General features: G+C 60.3%; 1 protein-coding gene across 2 annotated transcripts in view; it reads left to right on the top strand.

Annotated features, from left to right (window-relative positions):
* The first annotated feature begins 4,437 nt into the window (after nt 1–4,437).
* Nucleotides 4,438–21,151, top strand: part of SLC12A7 (solute carrier family 12 member 7) — a 65,938-nt gene continuing 49,224 nt past the window's right edge. Inside the window, exon 1 of one of the 2 annotated variants that reach the window (XM_086362416.1) lies at nt 4,438–4,651. In XM_086362416.1, coding sequence (XP_086218542.1) covers nt 4,459–4,651 — 193 coding nt within the window. In that variant the 5' untranslated portion in view covers nt 4,438–4,458. The remainder of the gene's footprint in view (nt 4,652–21,151) is intronic. The other variant, XM_086362417.1, reaches the window with a different exon arrangement.

The following is a 21,151-nucleotide window of genomic DNA, read 5'->3' as shown; positions in this document are numbered from 1 at the left end:
AGGCTCAGCCCCAGCTCCAGCCAGCCCCAGGGGTGCTCGCTGGTGCTCGGGATTTGCCTCATATGCTGGGGGAAGCCCCCTGACCCCCACGGCTCTGCACGCCCCTCACCTCCTCCCCAGCCGCCCTGTCTGCATCTCTGAAGGCAGGTCAGCCCCACGAGGGCCCAGAGGGGTCCCGAGGCCCGAGCGCAGCTGTTCAGGGGGTCGTACAGGCCTCCCAGCTCAGGCACAGCAGGAGGCCAGGGGCCCTGCCCCCCGCCCCACTGTATCGCTCTCTCGGTCTCTGTCTCTGTCTCTGTTTCCCCCCTCAGCCTCTGCTCACACTGCAGCCCTCTCTCCCTGGGAGCCTGCTCTGGGGTGGGGGGGCAGGGGAACATTCCAAGGAGACGCTGGCCTTCTTGAGGTGCTCACAGGAGCTGAGGAGCTGCTGATGGGGAGGGGCGCGGCCTCTAGGTCAGTGACGAGCCCCTCTGCGGTCTCCCACCAGACAGAGCCCAGCTCCCTGGAGTGACTGCTCAGGCCTCTGACCACAGGCCTCCCTGGCAATGAAATGAAGCCCCCAGGCGCCTTGTATGTGTGTGTGCACGCGCGTGTGTCCACACACGTGTCGTCTTGGAGGATGGCTCCAAAGGGCCCGGGCCGTCCGGATGGGACCTGGAGACAGGCGCCGCCCACCCTGTCAGCTCCTCTCCTCGGATAACAACGGTCCCGTCCCTCCCGGTGCAGCAGGGCCTCTGGGAAGCTCCAGGTGACGGTGGGTCCCCTGGGCCAGCATGGACTACAGCCCGCGGGGGCCCGCCTTGGTCTGACCCTGTGGCTGCCCTGGCAGGGCCAGTGGGACATGCCGAGGAGGGCCACTCCCGTCAGAGAGGCCAGTGCCGCCTGAGCTCCTGAATGACTGCCAGGCAGTCAGGCAGGCAGCGTGGCTCCTGTTCAGATGGCTGACGGCACTGACTGCCGTGGACGCCCAGAGGCCCCGTCCCAGGCCTAGCCCATCACCTTCTGTCCACAAACCACTCCGACACTTGTCTTTCGAGTCCCCTGAAGAGCCCAAGCGCTGCCACGAGACCGGGCTTCTGGAAGCTAGGCTGCGGGTGCGTGCGTGCTCCCTAGCACACTTGTATGGCCGGGACGCCACTGTTAACGTCTGCTTTGCAACTGTCCGTTTCCATTTCCCTGCTCAACCTCAGAGCGCAGCCCCTGCCCACACGGGGCCGAGGGCCTGGGGTGCAGTGGGCCTGTTCACCCGAGGTCCACTGGCCAAAGTCAGCGCAGCCCCAGAGTCTTCCAGACTTCCAGGACTACAGACAGGGAGCCTGGCTGGGCCAGGCCACTGTGGGCACTGCAGAGGCAAGGCTGGGTGGGGGCGCAGGCTGTCCTCAGGCAGAGGCTGGGAGGGCCCCTCACCTGACGGGCCCCGGACAGAGGGAAGAGAAGGCCTCCCGGGTCAAGCCTGCCCATAGCCGCCTCTGGTCTCAGGGTGGAGTGTCAGGGCAGAGGAGGGCTCGGTGGTCCTTTCCCAGCTTGGTGCTTCTGATGACTGCTGATGACCTCCAGGGCTGTTCCCTTTTCAGTTCTGGAAAATGCGTTATTTCATATTTCCCCAGAATTTCTAGAAAATTCCAAAATAAGAACAAAAGGAGGGACGAAAACAGAAGAAGTAAAAGCAACAAAGAAAGACAAAGCTATCATTCTTTACAGGTTAAAAAAAAAAAAAAATCCCTGCAAACCACAGAGGAAACTGGGAAAACAAGCGAATAATGGAATTTAGAGTTCTGGGAGGTGGCAGGTCACAAAACAAACATGCAACAGCCAGTAATGTTTGTCCTGTTTTGGTTTTTACATTTCAGCAATAATTACAAGATCCATTACAGTAGCAACAAAAAATGTGAACATGCGTGAATTAATATAATGAGAAAGACTTGTGGGACCTGGGTGGAAAGATTAGACACTTTAAAGACAGTTTCCAGCAAATTTACTTTTAGAGTGAATGCTTTTTCAATCAAAACATGAAGGCACTTGGGGGAAAACTTTCCACAGTGATTCAAATATTCGTCTTGAGGGGAAAAGAGTGAAGGCAAAAATGGCCTAGAGAATACTGAAGAGCAGGGGTGGGAGTGCTGAGGCAGGACTGCCGTCCTGTGAATCATGGGGACAGAGGGTCTGTGGAAACCCCACTTCTGCCAGGAGGGCCTCCTGAGAACCTAGCAAAAGCCAAGAAGGCTGTGCAGGAACGAGATGGGAGAGGCTGGGTGTGCCTGCAGGTGTGAGCGGGAGAGAGATGGGAGTGTCCAGGTGTGCCTGCAGGTGTGAGCGGGAGTGAGATGGGAATGTCCAGATGTGCCTACAGGTGTGAGCAGGAGAGAGATGGGAGTGTCCAGATGTGCCTGCAGGTGTGAGCAGGAGTGAGATGGGAGAGGCCAGGTGTGCCTGTAAGTGTGAGCAGGAGAGAGATGGGAGAGGCCAGGTGTGCCTGCTAGTGTGAGCAGGAGAGAGATGGGAGAGGCCAGGTGTGCCTGTAAGTGTGAGCAGGAGAGAGATGGGAGAGGCCAGGTGTGCCTGTAAGTGTGAGCAGGAGAGAGATGGGAGAGGCCAGGTGTGCCTGTAAGTGTGAGCAGGAGAGAGATGGGAGTGTCCAGATGTGCCTGCAGGTGTGAGCAGGAGAAAGATGGGAGTGTCCAGATGTGCCTGCAGGTGTGAGCGGGAGTGAGATGGGAGAGGCCAGGTGTGCCTGTAAGTGTGAGCAGGAGAGAGATGGGAGAGGCCAGGTGTGCTTGTAAGTGTGAGCAGGAGAGAGATAGGAGAGGCCAGGTGTGCCTGTAAGTGTGAGCAGGAGAGAGATGGGAGAGGCCAGGTGTGCCTGTTAGTGTGAGCAGGAGAGAGATGGGAGGGGCCAGGTGTGCTTGTAAGTGTGAGCAGGAGAGAGATGGGAGAGGCCAGGTGTGCCTGCAGCTGTGAGTACAGGGCTCTGCTCACCCTCTCTGCTGCTATGTGGTTGGAGGTGGGGGAGACAACGAGAGGGTGAGTGTAAGAGGGGAGTCTTCACCCACAGCTCTCCACCTGTCCCCCTGTGCTCTGGGGGCCTCTAACCCTAACTTCTCATCTTCCCTCGTTAGCAGAGCTCCAAACGTTGGCAGGTCCGTGTCCCAGTCTTCTCAACAGGCAGGTGTGGCCACGTGACCACATTCTGGCTAACGGTGTGGTGTCTGATTTCTGGGCCACGTTCTGGGGAGGGGTGCTGATTGTCCCTTCCACTGCTTCTTCCCTCCGCTACTGGAATGCAAATGTGAGGGCTGGACCAGGAGCAGCTACGATGGATCAAGAGGTGAAGGAAAGGAAACTATTGCACTGCTGAACACCCACCACCTTCAAGTCACTGCTTAAATGTCACCACCTTCTGGCACTGCTCCAACATCCCACTTAAAATCTCACCCCCAGACCCCTTCTCTTTCTGTCTCTTACTCAGAGCTCTTGTCGCGGCCTCTCATATGGAACTCAGGCTTCAGAGCTACAGGGACTCCGGCCTCCTTGCGTCATCCCAGGGCTGGGCTCTGCTAGGCACCAGTACACATTCAGGGAATGGATGAATGAGTGAAGTGTTGCACAGGAGTGAGGTGCGAGGGGGGTGAACCTGAGGCTGGAGGGAAAGCAAACCGGGCATCCCTGGGGGCCCTGCCGTGGAAACCCGGGGACAGAGGTGGCTGGTTCTTGCCCAGGGCCCCCTTGCCTCCCCAGCCCCACCTTAGCCCTCCTGCCCTCCCGGGGCTTCTGCCAGGTAGAATTCTGAGGGAGGCCATCTGCCTGACCTCCTGGGCTGAATGACTAGACCCAGGTGGCCAAGAGGCCAGAGTGGGGGGTGGGAAATGCCAGGCCAGGGCCCCTAGCCCCCAGAGTCTCCCCGTGGGAGGCCTCTACCCTCGGTCACTGGGGAGTCTTGGTCCTGGCCCTCAGTGGGCATTCTCAAGGTCCCCAGGCTGCTTCAGGGGGTGGCCGCACTCCCCACACCAAAGCCGGACCTCCAGCGTCCCTGGCCTGTCTCTCCCCAGACCAGCCCTGGCGCCTGGGGCGGGGTCTCCGGGGTTTTGCAAGGAGACCCCGCGGCTGCGCTCTCCTGAAGAGACAGTACTGGCTTCCAGAGCAAGGTTTCAGCGTCTTGGGGAGCGCAGGGGCGCTCTGCGAAGGTGGGCACAGCCTCTGCCCACGGCCCGACGGCTTTCCGCGGTGCCCGCGTCCCTCTCTGCGCTCCGGGCCGCCCCGCCCGCCCGGCCCCGGGCGCCCACGCCCGCGCCGGCCTAGGTCCCAGGGGCTCAGGGTCCATTGGCCTCTCGGGTGCAGCGCGTCCGGCCCCGCCCCTCCAGGCCCCGCTCCTCCCCGCCCTCCCCACACCGGGCCCCGCCCGCGTCCTCGCCGCCTTCGCAGCGCCCGCACCCGGAGGCCGGGGCTGCCGCTGGGGCCACCATGTCCCAGCGCTTTGTGGTGACCCCCGCGGCGGGCGGGGCGGGGGACGCGGGGCCCAGGCCCGGGGGCGGCGGCGGTCAGAGCTGCAGCTCCGGCCGGGGCCCCGACGCGGACCCCGCACCCTCCCCGGAGCCGCCGGCGGTGGACGCGCTGCCCATCCTGCGCTACTGCCGCGAGCCGAGCCGCTACTACGGTAGGTGCGCCCCCTCGGGGCGCCGCTTCCTCCGCGTCCGGGGCGCAGGGCCGGGCCTGCGCCGTGGATCCGGCGGGAGGACTCCGGGGCGCTGACCTCGGGGCCGCCGCGGGTGGTTGCGTGGTGTCGAACTGGGGTTCACCTGGTGCCCCCGTCTGCCTCGCTCCCCCGGGGGAGGACGGGGGAGGGCCTTGGCTTAGCGCCCCTCATCACGGTCCCCCTGCCTGTCGCGGGGCTCCGGACAGGAATCCGTCCTGGGCCGCTGTCCCTGGGGACTGGCTGGTGACAGCCCCAGGCTCCTAGTGACAGCGCCGCTCTGGGAGTGCAGGGTCCAGGCCAACTCAGCTGCGGTGTGTAGGGGCGGGGCCCCTCCGCAGCCTGCGGTGCTCGGAGGACCGCCAGCCCCGCCCGCGGCCCGCTGCCTCCTCCCCAGGGCCCCCACCCCGGCCTTTCATTCCTGAACCCCTGCCTGCGCCTCACCTTCAGCCTCCAGACCCCGGACGAGGGCGATGGCGCAGGCACCTGTGGCCGCCCCGTCTGCGCGGAGGGCTGGTTCATCGGACACTGGTCAGGCCACTGGGTCTCCGGTCCCGCTCTCCGCCGGGAGCCATTTCCTGGGCTCCGGGGTGGGGGTGGGGGGTGCGTGGGCACCTGATGACTGACCTGCACGCAGCCTCAACCCCAGAACCAGAGGGGTCCTCCCCACCTCCGAGGGGCCTCCCGGCTCCCGCAGACCCTGAGTCTCCTGTGAGCGCGGATTCCGCAGGCGCTGAGCGGTGCGCATCAGAGCCACTCCGTATTTCTGGGGTGTCCTGCCGGCCTGCATCCCTTCTGGGGAACCGAGGTAGAGGGGTGCACGTTCTGGGGCCGTGGCAGCGAGAGGCTCAGCAGCAGGCTCTCCATGGACCCCTGCCCAGGGAGGGCTCCCGACACAGCCTCGGCCTGGGCCAAGGGGCCTCAGCCTGGCCTGTTGGCTGGACCCCGATGGGCGCCGTCCCGCATGGGGCTGCTCTCCCACGCGGCAGGGCCCAGCAGGGGGATGCGACCTGCCCCGCGCCTTGTTGCCCTTTGCGCCCTCTGTGATGCCCACCCTCGGCACCCGCTGTGATGCCCTTTGCGCCCTCTGTGATGCCCACCCTCGGCGCCCTCTGTGATGCCCTTTGCGCCCTCTGTGATGCCCTTTGCGCCCTCTGTGATGCCGACCCTCGGCACCCACTGTGATGCCCTTTGTGCCCTCTGTGATGCCCACCCTCGGCGCCCTCTGTGATGTGCCCTTTGCGCCCTCTGTGATGCCCTTTGCGCCCTCTGTGATGCCGACCCTTGGCACCCGCTGTGATGCCCTTTGCACCCTCTGTGATGCCCACCCTCGGCGCCCTCTGTGATGCCCTTTGCACCCTCTGTGATGCCGACCCTCGGCACCCGCTGTGACGCCCTCGGCGCCCACTGTGCTGGCCTGTGCCCCTGGGGACGCCCTCCGCTGGCCTCCTGCTGTCTTCGTGCTCACACTCACATGCAGGAAGGGCACTGCCCAGCGTCCTCTACGTTGCAGGTGTGAGAACGGGGACCCCTGACTCCAGGACCGCCCCCACCCACCTCTTCTTGTGGGGCAGCTGTCTGGGCTCAGGCTCCCGGCCGCCCCCCGCCCCCACCCATTCAGCGTCCAGCCCTTGGGGGTAGAAACTGTGCTGAGTCTGGGGCCACTGCCTGGCTACCCAGCCGATAGACAGCCAGGCTCCAGCGGTACGGGAGTTCACGGGCACAGCGCCGCCAAGGATCAATCCAACGATTTTCTGTCGTTCCCACTGGACGAGAACAAAGGACCTATTATTTGACGCTGCCATTAAGAAGACAACGCAGACTAAGTTGAAAGCAGCAAGTGCGGGTCTCACCAGTGTGCCTGGGGCTGAGCCAGGGAGCGCTCGGAGGGCACCTGTCCTGAGCTGCCCGTCACCCACAGGTGGTGGGGTGACCCAGGGGCGCCTCCTCACGGCAGGGCCCAGGCCGAGGCCATGTCGGGAGCCCTCCCTGGCCTCCCGGCCACTGATGACCAACTGGAGGAGCCGCTGGGCGGTCTGGTCACCGACTTGGTCCCGCGCGCAGGGCGGGTAGGCGGCCACGCAGCTCGCCCGGGAGGGGCCCTGGGGGTGGGCAGGGTCGCGGGTGGTCGGGGAGGACCTGGCCGGCAGCGAGCGTGGGGACTTCCCGGGAGAGGGGTGCTGCAGAGAGGCCCCGGGGCAGGCCCTCCGGTGGGATCGGTGGGCTTTCCAGACACCTCGCTTCCCCTACCCTCCTCCTTGTGTCCCCACCCTGAGGGTCACACCACTCAGAGGCCCCGCCTCTCAGAGGCCAGACCACCCCCGGCCACCTCCGTGTCTCTGTGGCCCGAGGTGGGCTGCCCTTGAAACAGGCCCTGAGCAGAAGGTTCTAGAAGCGGGGGCCAGGCCCTGCCTCTCAGGGCCAGTGGACAGCGCCTGTCACTTCCATCACTTCCGGGAGGGGCCTCCCGCTGGGCTGGTGGGGCCTGCCTGGCCAAGGGACTTTGAGGACCACCCGCCAGCCTGTCCATCTGGGCAGCGGGAGCTCAGCGATGTGGCCTGGTTGGGCCTGCCCTGGGCCTGGGGAGGCAGGCACCACAGCATCAGCTGCACGGCCGCCCTGGGAGGAGGCAGGTGAGGGGGCGGCAGGGCCTCTGCCAGGGTCTCAGCGGTGCCCACAGCGTGGGCTCGACCTCTGCTTGCCTGCTCTGGGCCTCCGGCCCTCCTGCTGCTGGCCTGGGCGGGTGTGCTGGCCTGGGAGTGGGAGGTGCCCAGGGGCCTGAGGCTGAGGGGCTCCGGGGAGGTCAGCCCCCTTGTCTGCCCGCCTTGTGGGCAGCCCTGCCCTGTGCCCTTGGAGATGCCGGGGCGGGGCGGGGAGACTGGCTTCCCACGTCAGGGGACCGTCCCCCCAGCATCGCCCCACCTCCACCCTGATCAGGGTTTGGCCCTCCGGGTCCTTTTGGAGACAGGGTGTTATGCTGGTGAGACGTGAGTCCTGCAGGCTCCCGGGGTTACGCCTGGCGGAGGGAAGTGCGGGCCTCTCGCTCTGAGCACTCGAGCGAGTGTGTTTGTGCTGTTTCTGTGTGTGTGTGTGTGTTCACGCACATCTAATGTTCACGTGTGCCACTGTGTGTGCTTGTGTCTGTGTGTCTGTGTGCTGGTGTGTGTCTAATGTCTGTGTGTGTCTGTGTGTGTGTATCTGTGTGTCTAGTATGTCTGTGTGTGTGTTGTCTGTGTGTCTAGTCTGTGTGTGTCTGTGTGTCTGTGGGTCTAGTATGTGTGTGTCTGTGTGTGTCTGTGTGTTGTCTGTGTGTGTGTCTGAGTGTGTCTAATGCTGATGTCTGTGTGTGTTTGTGTCTGTGTGTGTCTGTGTGTGTGTCTGAGTGTGTCTAATGCTGATGTCTGTGTGTGTTTGTGTCTGTGTGTGTCTGTGTGTGTGTCTGTGTGTGTCTGTGTGTCTGTGTGTGTCTGTGGGTCTAGTATGTGTGTGTCTGTGTGTTGTATGTGTGTGTCTGAGTGTGTCTAATGCTGATGTCTGTGTGTGTTTGTGTCTGTGTGTGTCTGTGTGTCTGTCTGTGTGTCTGTCTGTGTGTGTCTGTGTTGTGTATGGGCCCCTGTGGGAGCTGGGGGAGGATTCCTCCTGCAGCTTAAACCACCCACAGCGCGTCCCTGGCTTCCCTTCTTTGCTACAGAACATTCATCTCGGCTTCTTTTCCGGGGCTGGGGCCGGGCAGGGGGCATCACAGGTTCTGAGGCACCAGCTCCCTTTACACATCAAGCTTCTCTTTAAATAGAAGCTTTAGCTCTTGAGAGCCAGGGCCTGTGTCAGGTGGCACGGTGGGGCCCCGGCCCCCAATGCCCTGGGTGGGCCCTCTCTGCCCACCCCGCACGTGCCAGCTCACACCGCAAATAGGCACAAGGGGGTCTCTATCGGTGGCCATGGGATGCCCTTTACCCACTGGCGGCTGCGCGCACAGGCCAGCTCTGCCCCGGGGCCCCTGTAGCCGCCCACTTCAGGCTGCCCTCCTGCACCCTGTGGGTAGTGCCCACCTGGCCTCTGGCTCCCTGCCCTCCCCCTCCCACCTGGCCTCTGTCCCCGTGAGCAGGGCTGTGGCCCCAAACAGGCCTGGGCTGGCACTCCAGAGGTGTGTCCACAGGGCTGACTCTTGGCCCAGTATAGTGATTGGAGGGGTGACTACGAACATGGGGCATGAACGACACTGTCAAAAGACAACCAACAGGTGGGAGGAGGTGCCTGCAACTCGTACGTCTGATGAGGGATTAATATCCACAATATATAAAGGACACCCACAACTCAACAATAGCAACAAAATCCAATCACTAAAAAACGGGCAAAGGTCTGAAAGTCATCTCTCCAAAGAAGACATATGAAAGGCCAGTAAGCATGTGGAAAGATGCTCAGCTGCGCTGGTTATCAGGGAGACGCAAATCAAAACCACGAGATGCCACTTCTTACCCATCTGAATGGCTATTAAAAAACCCAGACAATCACAAGTGTCGGCGAGGATGTGGAAGTAGCAGTGCCTGGGCACGGCCGATGAAAGCGGAAAACGTGCAGCCCTTGCGGAAAACGGCCTGGCGATTCCTCAAAAAACTAATCAGAGCTACTGCCTGACTCAGAGGTTCCACTCCTGGCTGTGGACCCAGCGGAACTGAAAGCAGGAGCCTGAATGGACTCCGAGCACCTGCGTTCACAGCGGCGGCGTGGAAACATCCCGGTGCCATCGCTGGATTGGCGGATCCACAGCCGTGGTGGGCACGCAAGAGAGAATGGGGCTCCAGCTGGAACGGGAGGACGCTCTGGCCTCCGCGACAGCGCAGGCGAGCTGTGAGGGCTTTGTGCTCAGTTAGCTGAGCCAGACACAGAAGGGACAGCCTGCTGGACTCTCCCTCTGTGAGGCCCCCAAGCAGCCCGGTCTCAGGGACAGAAAGCAGAGAGGTGAGGCTGGGGGCTGGGGTGGGAGAGGGGGTTCAGCGATGCTGAGGACAGGGCTTCCCTTGGGGAGACCAGAGAGTTCTGGGGGTGGTGGGGCGGTGTTCACACAGCAGCGTGACTGTCCTTAACGCCGCTGAGCTGTGCATATTAAAATGGCTGAAAATGCTGCTTCATGCCATAGAGGTTTTACAACACAACAAAACACCCCCAAAGTGGAAATACAGAAGGGCTGGGCAGACAGGAAAAGTAAGTTCTTCCCCAGGCTCCGTTCCTCCCAGAGAACCCTGGTCTCCTGTCTTCCATCTTCCGGGAGAGGCCAGATTGATTAACTCAATTCACACTGCGAGGCCTTCCCAGGAGTGGTCCTTTTTAATTTAAATTGCTCTCTGCAGGTGCGCGTTCAGGCCTCTCACAAGAGTGTGTTTGTCCACGGGCCTTCCTGTCTCAAAGGACTCCCCGTGAGGCCCTTCCCGTCCTGGAGGGGTGGGCGCAGGTCAGGACGGCCCAGCCACGCTGCTGCCCCTGGCTCTGCCTCTGGGCCGGAGCCCCTGGTGGGAAGGGGCGGCGTGCCCCCAGCCTCCCTGCCCGCCCAGGGCCCTCCTCTCTGGATGTGTGGGGATCTCAAGGCTGCCCTCAGCTGGGGGCACAGACCGGACTCCCCCTCCTGCACCCCCACCCGCACTGGTGGTCCTCAGCACAGACCCGGGAGCTCGGGTCTGTCAGAGGGAAGGGCGGGTGGGCCCTGGGTGCTCCTGGCCTCGTGGCTTCCTCGCCCTTCCTTGCAGCCTCTGCTGTCGTCTGTCCTCTGCTCAGGGTGGGGTGGGAGCCGCCTGCACTTCCGCCCTGGGTGCAGCAAACCTCCCGGGTCAGAGCTGGGGTGGGCTGAGCCTCATGCCCTCTAGGGGCCTGGGTGCAGGTGCTTGAGGCGGGACCCGGCAGGCAGGGCCCGGCGCTGACTTCCACACTGTGTCTTGGCCACGGGCAGGGAGCGTGCCTGTGTGTGTGCGCGTGTGTCTGTGTGAACAGTCTGTGTGTCTGTGGGCACGAGGGTGCGTATGTGCCTGTGTGTGCATGTGTGTGGCAACAAGGGCCCTGTGATGGGCTCAGAGCCGGGCAGCCTTCCCCTCCCGCCGTCCGGCCGCCCTCTTTCCTGCTGTCTGTGGGGCTGGTGGGTGCTTTCTGGCAGCCTCAGTGGAGGCAGGGTGTGGTGCCAGCCTCCTTGACTCCCTGCCCTGAGCTCAGGGAGCAGGGGGCCCTGGGGTAGAAGAGGCCATGAGTTGGGGAGGTTCACCCACAGCACAGCTTGGGGCTGCTCTGGCTTTCTTTGAGGGGGTGCTTGGGACGTTCTGGCGTCCCGTGGGCTCACCTCCCGGGCTGTGGGGGCCGCCCCCTTCCAGGGGGACTTCTTGGGGTCTGGAGGGTCCCCAGCCCTGCCCTGCACAGGCGGGTCACACCCCAGGCCTCAGGGGAGCCGGCACAGGGCCACAGCCTCCTCGGCCCCTGTTGGCCTCGCAAGCAGGCGCTCAGGATCCGGCGGCCACCCCGTGGGGGGAACGGGCGGGTAAAGTCCATTCTCCTCTCTCGACGTTCAGCTGGTTTGTCTGCACTGAGCTCCACACGCATCCAAAGGGCAGAGTGTGGGCTGCGGAGGAACGAGGCTCGTGGGGGTGGGTCAGTTGGCAGCACCCCGGGCGGTAACTTCAGCCTGGGGTTGGGGGACAGAGCGAGACGGAGAAACAGGAAGATAAGGAGACGGGAAAGTGTGCACAGAGAAGGGGTGGGGAAGGGGCCCGCTGACCCCTTGAAACGTGGCCAGTGCAACCCTGGAACAGGATTTAGTTTTTAAATGTTTAATTAGTTTAACGTGAAACTTAACTGCGTGCTCTGCGGCTGCTGAGCCGAATGGTCTGGGCGCTGGGGATGCCGCAGGGGAGGGACCAGGCAGGGCCCGCCGGACGACCGGCTGTGGAGCGGGTGGTGGGTGGTGGACGTGCCGGGACTCTGTGATGACCAACGAGTGGGCCGGCCTGGCTGCTGTCCCCAGTGTTCCTCCGCCTGGGTCCTGACCCTCCAGGACCTCAGAACATGACTGCATTTGGAGACGGCAATTAAGGTGGATGCAGTCACTAGGGTGGCTTCATCCCGGCTGTCCTTATGAGAAGGGGAGCTCGGGACACAGACACACAGAGGGGCTACCTCCCTGCGGACCCTGCCCAGTGCCCCCGGCTCTGTGCTGCCCTCAGCCCCCAGGTGGCTCCCCTGCCTCCCCACAGGGCACTCTGGTGGCCACGGGGAGCGGGGGCCCTGCGGCCGGGTGTCTGTTGACTGCCTTACCCGCACCAAGCCTCCTGCCCCCTCTTCCCCGCCACCTGAACCCTCCCCAGGGCCGGCTCCTGTCCTCGTTGCCTGGAGACGCAGGCACTCCCGTCCCCCTGGACTCATGAGCAGAGCAGGCGGCACTGCGACGCTGAGCAAGACTGTGCCGGGCGCACGGGGCCCGCGTCCCGTTTACAGAAGGACGCCTCCCAGGGGTGCGGGGCCGTGGAGCCTGCAGGTAATGCCAGCCACCCGCCTCCAGCCTGAACGCCTGTGCCCACCCGCCCAGGGCTGTTAGTGAGCTGAGGGCGACCACCCACAGATGTGGCCACTACCCAGACGGTGGTCAAGAGGACCCCAGTGCTGGGTGGAGCCAGCCATTGCCAGGGCCACCTTCCTCAGGAGGTACCCATCCGAGCCCATGCAGGTCGGGGGCTGCAGGGTCCTAGGGGCCTGGGTCCTGCCCTGCAGCCTGCACGAGGAGAGACCCCGCCCTCCTGTGGACTAGGGTGCTCCGTTGGCCCGCAGGGAGGGGTCCCCAGGCCCCGGATGCTGCTCCACCGCACGCCCTCCTTGGAGTCCTGACCTGTGAACACAGGCTGGGGCTCGTGGCCCTGCAGGGTTTCCCAGTCTGACGGGCGTGGGGGCCCCTTGGGTCTTGGGGGGTTGCTGAGCACTGCAGGGGAGCCGTGAGGCTCTCAGCCTGAACCAGCCTGGCTCGGGAGGGGGGTCTGTGCCCACCGACCTCGATGTGCTGAGGCGAGGACATTCCCAGCCACGGTGCAGTGTCTGGAGGCCTGGAGTGTGTACCCAGGTACCCCTGGAAATGCTGTTTTAGGGCAGGCTGCGAAGGTGTCAGAACGTGGGGGGCTAGGACGGCGGGGTGGGGGGCTCACAGACGTTCGTAAGACACGCAGGCCTGGAGTTGGGTCGCAGATGTGGAGCCTGGCTGCCCACATCTGTCTGGCACGGCCACGCGGCCCACCTGGAAGGCAGACCACCTCACAGAGCAGCCTCATCTGCTGGACGGGCCAGGCCTCGGTGTGCAATCTCCACGGGCTGTGCGCCCTTGGTGGGGGCTGGGGGCTCTGGGCGCCGCGTCCTGCACTGCCCGCCCCACATGTGTGGCCCACAGCCCCTGTTATGGGCACGTGGTGGGGTGGGGGGCCCAGGTTTGATGCCACTCATGGGCTGAATGGTGATCCCTAAAGACACATCCTTGCCCTGACCCCTGGTATCTTCCTGGAAAAAGGCTCTCTGCAGACGTGATTCAGGGTCTGGAGATGACGAGGTCATCCTGGCTTCGCTGAGGGCCCTGGCTCCAAGACGAGTGTCCTGAAGAGACATGGAGGGGAGGAGATGGGCATGCAGAAGACGGGGACAGAGGCTGACCACCTGCAGCCTCAGACGCTGGTCGAGGCAGGATGCATACTGCCCCCAGCCCAGGCCACACGCGAGCCTCCAGCCCCAGAGCTGAGCGAACGTTTCTGAGTCAGGCCACCCGCTGTGGTTACAGGTCTCAGCACCCACAAGACCCCGCTCTCGAGGGGCGCCCGTGGGGCTGGGCGGGTTTGTCTGAGGTGCACCCTGGCCCTGGCGGGGAGGGTGCAGAGGAGCCTGGGTGTGCCCGACGCCGCCTCGCTGGACCTGCCAGGGCCTCCCCCTGGGCGGCATCGGCATGGCTGCCCTCCAGGAGGCCTCACGTGCTCCGCTGCTCGGGACGCGTGGCTGGGCGCGGGGGCACGACCGCAAGCACAGGGCTGGAGGGGCCCAGGGGCAGCAGGCCCAGCCCAGACCGCCTCCCTCCCGAGCACCCGCCCTGCCGCCCAGGAGCCCGCGCGGCCCCCCAGACCCACCGTCCTGAGGGCCTCACGGGCGGTCCCGCTGTCACCCCAAAGCCGGGGGTGCCTTGGGGTTCAGCCAGTTCAGTCGCTCCCTAGTGTCCGACTCTGCGACCCCATGAACCGCAGCACGCCAGGCCTCCCTGTCCATCACCAACTCCTGGAGCTTGCTCAGACTCACGTCCATCAAGTCAGTGATGCCATCCAGCCATCTCATCCTCTGTCATCCCCTTCTCCTCCTGCCCTCAATCTTTCCCAGCATCAGAGTCTTTTCCAATGAGTCAACTCTTTGCATGAGGTGGCCCAACTACTGGAGTTTCAGCTTCAGCATCAGTCCTTCCAATGAACATCCAGACCTGATCTCCTTTAGGAGGGACTGGTTGGATCTCCTTGCAGTCCAAGGGACTCTCAAGAGGCTTCTCCAATACCACAGTTCAAAAGCATCAATTCTTCAGTGCTCAGCTTTCTTAATAGTCCTACTCTCACATCCATGCATGACCACTGGAAAAACCATAGCCTTGACTAGACGGACCTTTGTTGGCAAAGTAATGTCTCTGCTTTTCATTATACTGTCTAGGCTGGTCATAGCTTTTCTACCAAGGAGCAAGCATCTTTTAATTTCATGGCTGCAATCACCATCTGCTGTGATTTTCAGTTCAGTCACTCAGTCGTGTCCAACTCTTTGCGACCCCATGGACTGCAGCACGCCAGGCCTCCCATCACCAACTCCCAGGGCTTACTCAAACTCACGTCCATCGAGTTGGTGATGCCATCCAGCCATCTCATCCTCTGTCGTCCCCTTCTCCTCCTGCCCCCAATCCCTCCCAGCATCAGAGTCTTTTCCAATGAGTCAACTCTTCGCATGAGGTGGCCAAAGTACTGGAGTTTCAGCTTTAGCATCATTCCTTCCAAAGAAATCCCAGGGCTGATCTCCTTTAGGATGGACTGGTTGGATCTCCTTGCAGTCCAAGGGACTCTCAAGAGTCTTCTCCAACACCACAGTTCAAAAGCGTCAATTCTTCAGCACTCAGCTTTCTTCACAGTCCAACTCACATCCATACATGACCACAGGAAAAACCATAGCCTTGACTAGACGGACCTTTGTTGGCAAAGTAATGTCTCTGCTTTTGAATATGCTATCTGGGTTGGTCATAACTTTCCTTCCAAGGAGTAAGCATCTTTTAATTTCATGGCTACAGTCACCATCTGCAGTGATTTTGGAGCCCGAAAAAATAAAGTCTGACACTGTTTCCACTGTTTCCCCATCTATTTCCCATGAAGTGATGGGACCAGATGCCACAACCTTCATTTTCTGAATGTTGAGCTTTAAGCCAACTTTTTCACTCTCCTCTTTCACCTTCATCAAGAGGCTTTTGAGTTCCTCTTCACTTTCTGCCATAAGGGTGGTGTCATCTGCATATCTGAGGTGATTGATATTTCTCCTGGCAATCTTGATTCCAGCTTATGCTTCTTCCAGCCCAGTGTTTCTCATTATGTACTCTGCATAGAAGTTAAATAAGCAGGGTGACAATATACAGCCTTGACGTACTCCTTTTCCTATTTGGAACCAGTCTGTTGTTCCATGTCCAGTTATAACTGTTGCTTCCTGACCTGCATATAGGTTTCTCAAGAGGCAGGTCAGGTGGTCTGGTATTCCCATCTCTTTCAGAACTTTCCATAGTTTATTGTGATCCACACAGTCAAAGGCTTTGGCATAGTCAATAAAGCAGAAATAGATGTTCTCCTGGAACTCTCTTGCTTTTTCCATGATCCAGAGGATGTTGGCAATTTGATCTCTGGTTTCTCTGCCTTTCCTAAAACCAGCTTGAACATCAGGAAGTTCATGGTTCACGTATTGCTGAAGCCTGGCTTGGAGAATTTTGAGCATTACTTTGCTAGTGTGTGAGATGAGCGCAATTGTGCGGTAGTTTGAGCATTCTTTGGCATTGCCTTTCTTTGGGATTGAAATGAAAACTGACCTTTTCCAGTGCTGTGGCCACTGCTGAGTTTTCCAAATTTTGGAGGCCCCCAAAATAAAGTCTGACACTGTTTCCATTGTTTCCCCATCTATTTGCCATGAAGTGATGCTACCGGATGCCGTGATCTTAGTTTTCTGAATGTTGAGCTTTAAGCCAACTTTTTCACTCTCCTCTTTCACTTTAATCAAGAGGCTCTTTAGTTCTTCTTCACTTTCTGCCATAAGGGTGGTGTCATCTGCATATCTGAGGTTACTGATACAGCCCAGCATTTCGCATGATGTACTCTGCATATAAGCTAAGCAAGCAGGGTTACAATATACAGCCTTGATGTACTCCTTTCCCTATTTAGAACCAGTCTGTTGTTCCATGTCCAGTTCTAACTGTTGCTTCTTGACCTGCATACAGATTTCTCAGGAGACAGGTAAGGTGGTCTGGTATTCCCATCTCTTGAAGAAGTTTCCACAGTTTGGTGTGATCCACACAGTCAAAGGCTTTGGCACAGTCAATAAAACAGAAGTAGATGTTTTTTCTGGAACTCTCTTGCTTTTTCTGTGATCCAGTGGATGTTGGCAATTGGTCTCCGGTTTCTCTGCCTTTTCTAAATCCAGCTTGAACATCTGGAACCTCTTGGTGGGTGTCAGCAAAAAGTCACAGGGTGGGAGAGGAAGGTTATAGTGTTACAGCAAGTGAGGAGGACCCCAGGGGTCTCCCCCAAACAACGAGACTGGGGGTGCTTTAAACTAAGGGCACAGGCACATTCATGAAGGGGCCTGAGCAAAGAACTCAGCCTAGAACTGGGGCAGAGTCCACAGACACCAGGCCTGAGCTGATGGAAGTCACCCCTGTCAACACCATCCTTCCCTGCCCCAGGGTGGGCCCTCGGGAGGGGCTCAGACTGCTTTATGCTGAACCATTGTTTCTTCCCTTTGTTCCTGTTCTCTCCCTTCCCTGAAGATCACTGATCACTGAGACCCGCCCCAGGGCAAGCCTGCCTTCAGGCTTCAATGACAAAGCAGTTCAGTCGTTCAGTCGTGTCAGACTCTTTGCGACCCCATGAATCGCAGCATGCCAGGCCTCCCTGTCCATCACCAACTCCCGGAGTTCACACAGACTCATGTCCATCGAGTCAGTGATGCAATCCAGCCATCTCATCCTCTGTCGTCCCCTTCTCCTCCTGCCCCCAATCCCTCCCAGCATCAGAGTTTTTTCCAATGAGTCAACTCTTCGCATGAGGTGGCCAAAGTACTGGAGTTTCAGCTTTAGCATCATTCCTTCCAAAGAAATCCCAGGGCTGATCTCCTTTAGGATGGACTGGTTGGATCTCCTTGCAGTCCAAGGGACTCTCAAGAGTCTTCTCCAACACCACAGTTCAAAAGCGTCAATTCTTCAGCACTCAGCTTTCTTCACAGTCCAACTCACATCCATACATGACCACAGGAAAAACCATAGCCTTGACTAGACGGACCTTTGTTGGCAAAGTAATGTCTCTGCTTTTGAATATGCTATCTGGGTTGGTCATAACTTTCCTTCCAAGGAGTAAGCATCTTTTAATTTCATGGCTACAGTCACCATCTGCAGTGATTTTGGAGCCCGAAAAAATAAAGTCTGACACTGTTTCCACTGTTTCCCCATCTATTTCCCATGAAGTGATGGGACCAGATGCCACAACCTTCATTTTCTGAATGTTGAGCTTTAAGCCAACTTTTTCACTCTCCTCTTTCACTTTCATCAAGAGGCTCTTGAGTTCCTCTTCACTTTCTGCCATAAGGGTGGTGTCATCTGCATATCTGAGGTGATTGATATTTCTCCCAGCAATCTTGATTCCAGCTTGTGTTTCTTCCAGTCCAGCATTTCTCATTATGTACTCTGCATAGAAGTTAAATAAACAGGGTGAAAATATACAGCCTTGACGTACACCTTTTCCTATTTGGAACCAGTCTGTTGTTCCATGTCCAGTTCTAACTGTTGCTTCCTGACCTGCATACAAATTTCTCAAGAGGCAGATCAGGTGGTCTGGTATTCCCATCTCTTTCAGAATTTTCCACAGTTCATTGTGATCCACACAGTCAAAAGCTTTGGCATAGTCAATAAAGCAGAAATGCATGTTTTTCTGGAACTCTCTTGCTTTTTCCATGATCCAGAGGATGTTGGCAATTTGATCTCTGGTTCCTCTGCCTTTTCTAAAACCAGCTTGAACATCAGGAAGTTCATGGTTCACGTATTGCTGAAGCCTGGCTTGGAGAATTTTGAGCATTACTTTGCTAGTGTGTGAGATGAGCGCAATTGTGCGGTAGTTTGAGCATTCTTTGGCATTGCCTTTCTTTGGGATTGAAATGAAAACTGACCTTTTCCAGTCCTGTGGCCACTGCTGAGTTTTCCAAATTTGCTGGCATATTGAGTGCAGCACTTTCACAGCATCATCTTTCAGGACAAAGCAGCTCAGGCCCCAAATGGCTCGTCTTCTGTCACCAGAGCCTGGTTCTTTCTCCGGGGACCCTCCCCTCACCCTATCTGCTTACCCCAGGAGGAGGAGGAAGTGGCCCTGGACCCCTGCAGAGGGGATGGCTGTGTCCTGTAGTGGACTGAGAGGTGACCGAGGAGCCCGCAGAAACGGGGACCTGAGTTGGGGCCCGCTGCCCGGAGCAGACTTGACCTCAGTATGCGGCCTGCCAGCGGCTGGGCTCCCCCCCACCCCTGCTCCCGTGTGGCCGGGGCTGCTGGCAGGAGAGTCCCCCTTGAAGGCCCTCGAATCAAGAGAAGCCCCCCACAAGGGAGTGGCCCCACTGCAGCTTGCAGTCCTTGAGGGGCCCCCACACGTTCAGGAGCTGGTGATGGACAGGGAGGCCCGGCACGCTGCAGCCCATGGGGTCACAAAAAGGCGGACATGACTCATGGACAGACCTGAACTGAACTGGTTGACCCTGGGGGCAACTTCACTGGCCCCAGAGGCTGAGAGTGGTCACCGAAGGTCCAAAAGGGTCAGGCAGGACCATGGGGACATGAGCAAGGTGGGCGAGGGTGGCAGGAGGGCCTCGGACTGCCCGAGGTAGCAGAGGTGCCCAGCGCCACGGGGCCACCACGTGGAGAATGGTGCCCCGGCTTCTCCCCAGAGCAGTGTCTACCTGGACTTCACAAGCCTCAACCTGGGGATCATCCCAACCTAAAGGCAGGGTGGGTGATGTGCGGGGTGGGAAATGCTGCTGGTCTCAGAAATGCCGCTGGGGGTGGGCTGCCTGCTGTGTGCGGGGTCCTGGTTCAGGCACGGGAGCCACAACTCAGATCTCAGGGCCCGGCCTCCTCTCCCTGCCCCTGACCTGGGGTCCTAAGGATGCTCTCGAACGGAAGGGGGCGGGAGGCGGGGCTTGGCTGCAAGGGCCGCTGGCAGGAAGAGGGCCTCGGCCGCCGCTGTCCACCAAGCACAGCAGCACAGAGGCCTTGCTGTGCACAGGAGTGAGGAGCTCCCGGGGCGAGGGAGTTGGCCCCGCCGTGGCACTCGTTTGGGAGGGAGGGAAGGGGAGAGGGCATCCCAGCTGAGGGGGGCTCAGGTGTCCTGACCCGGCTACAGCCGGGGAAACCGATGGGGCTGGGAGGGGGCGTCCCCCCAGGTTGGTGAGAGGAGCCCTGGGCCCCCTGTGGTTGGTCCTGAGCTGGAAGGCGCGTCAGTGACTACCAGGGCCCGTCGCTGCTGAGGCTGTGGTTTAGCTTCTGGGCTGGCGGTGGCAGAGGCCGTGGGCCAAGCACCGTGGTCGCCTGTGAGCTGGCCGCCCTGCCCTTGGAGTCTCTGCACCAGTGATGGGGCTCCACGCGGAGCGGGACTGAAATGCTTCTGTCGTTGGCTTGTTTTTAGGTTTCCGGAGGGGAGCACGTAGCCCCCACGGCTGTGGGGTAGACAGCCCTGCGGTAGAAGCAGAGTGAGCTCCAGGGGGCCCAGGAGGGTGGAAATGTAGGGACAGTGCTGGCCCTGCTGAGTGGCACTTAGTCCAGAGCAAAGTCCCTGCCGCTGCAGGCACCAGGACACAACCTGCAGGGGTGTGGCCTGGGCCTGGGGCGTCAGCCCCTGTGGGAGACCCGCCTAACAGACAGCAGGGGAGCCAGGGTGACCGCCAGCCTGGAGGACCCGCCTGCCCGTGGGCTTGCTGGATGGCCCACGCCAGCCTCTCTCTCTTTCACTCTGAGCTGATGTCGCCCAGGTCCCGGGCCTCCTCGTGACTGGGGCTGCAGTTCTGTTCCTGGGAAACCCCTGCAGATGCAGAGTCAGAAGCCACCGCCGCCATCAGCTCAGCCACCAGACAGGCCCCAGAGGGGCATGAGAGGCTGCCTTCTCCAGCCATTCGGGGTCACAGTCACGGCCACGGCTCCGGCCACGACCCTACGGTCCCAGGGGAGGCCTGTGGGCCTGGGGAGGGAGTCTTCTTTTGCCTGTAGGTTCACAAAGTGGAGGAAACACCCCTCAGATGCAAGTGCCCTTTGCTTTTGCCCTCCCGCCAGCCCCTATGCCAGGGTGGGGTGGGGGCTCTGCTGCTGGGCCTCCCATCATCCTGCTCCCCCCAGGCTCCTTCCCGGCTGCCCCCGGCCCCCACCTGCCCCAAGGGCGCAGCCCTGCCCTGGTGTCCCCTGATGCTTGGCCTGCCCAGCCCGCCCTGCCCCACCGTCTCCCTGCCCTGGGCAGCAGAGGCCTGGGGAGGACGTCTGCGGTGAGTGGAGACCAGGCTGGCGCCGGGCACCCCCGCAAGGATACAAGAGTGAGGCCCGGGTCACTGTGCGTGCACCTGTGGGTCCATATGGGAGACCAGTGTGTGTCTCTGTGTGTCTCTGTGTGTCTGCATGTCTGTGTGTCCATGTGTATGTCTGTCTGGGTCTGCATGTCTATGTGTGCGTTCATGAGTGTGTCCGTGTGTCTGTCTGTATCTGCATGTCTGTGTGTCCGTGTGTGTGTGTCTGCACGTCTGTCTCTCTGTCTGTGTGTGTCTGTCTGTGTGTGTCTGTGTCCATGTGTCTGCATGTCTGTGTTCATGCATGTGTCCTTGTGTCTGTATTTGCATGTCTGTGTGTGCATCTGCGTATCTGTCTCTGCATGTCAGTGTCCGTGTGTGTCCATGTGTCTGTATTTATGTGCATGTCTGTGTGTGTGTGTGTGTCTCTGTGTGTCTGTGTTCATGTGTGTGTGTGTCCATATATCTGTAGGGGCTGTGCTGGTCCTGGTCTGACAGGCAGGGCCTCAGGAAGGGTTGAACGGGAATGTCCTGAGCGGAGGAGGCCAGCCTCCCACAGGACGGGCCGCGTCAGCAGTGAGACGACCGTCTGGGGGAGACCGGGCACCCTGGGGGCGGCCAGCTGGGGGTCAGGAGCCTGGGTACAGCTCCTCCCACCAC

Source organism: Bos grunniens, chromosome 20 (assembly GCF_055505025.1).
Source record: "Bos grunniens cultivar Pamir isolate PY7600 chromosome 20, Bosgru_T2T1.0, whole genome shotgun sequence".
Classification (NCBI taxonomy): domain Eukaryota; kingdom Metazoa; phylum Chordata; class Mammalia; order Artiodactyla; family Bovidae; genus Bos; species Bos grunniens.
This window is presented reverse-complemented; position numbering and strand designations above follow the sequence as displayed.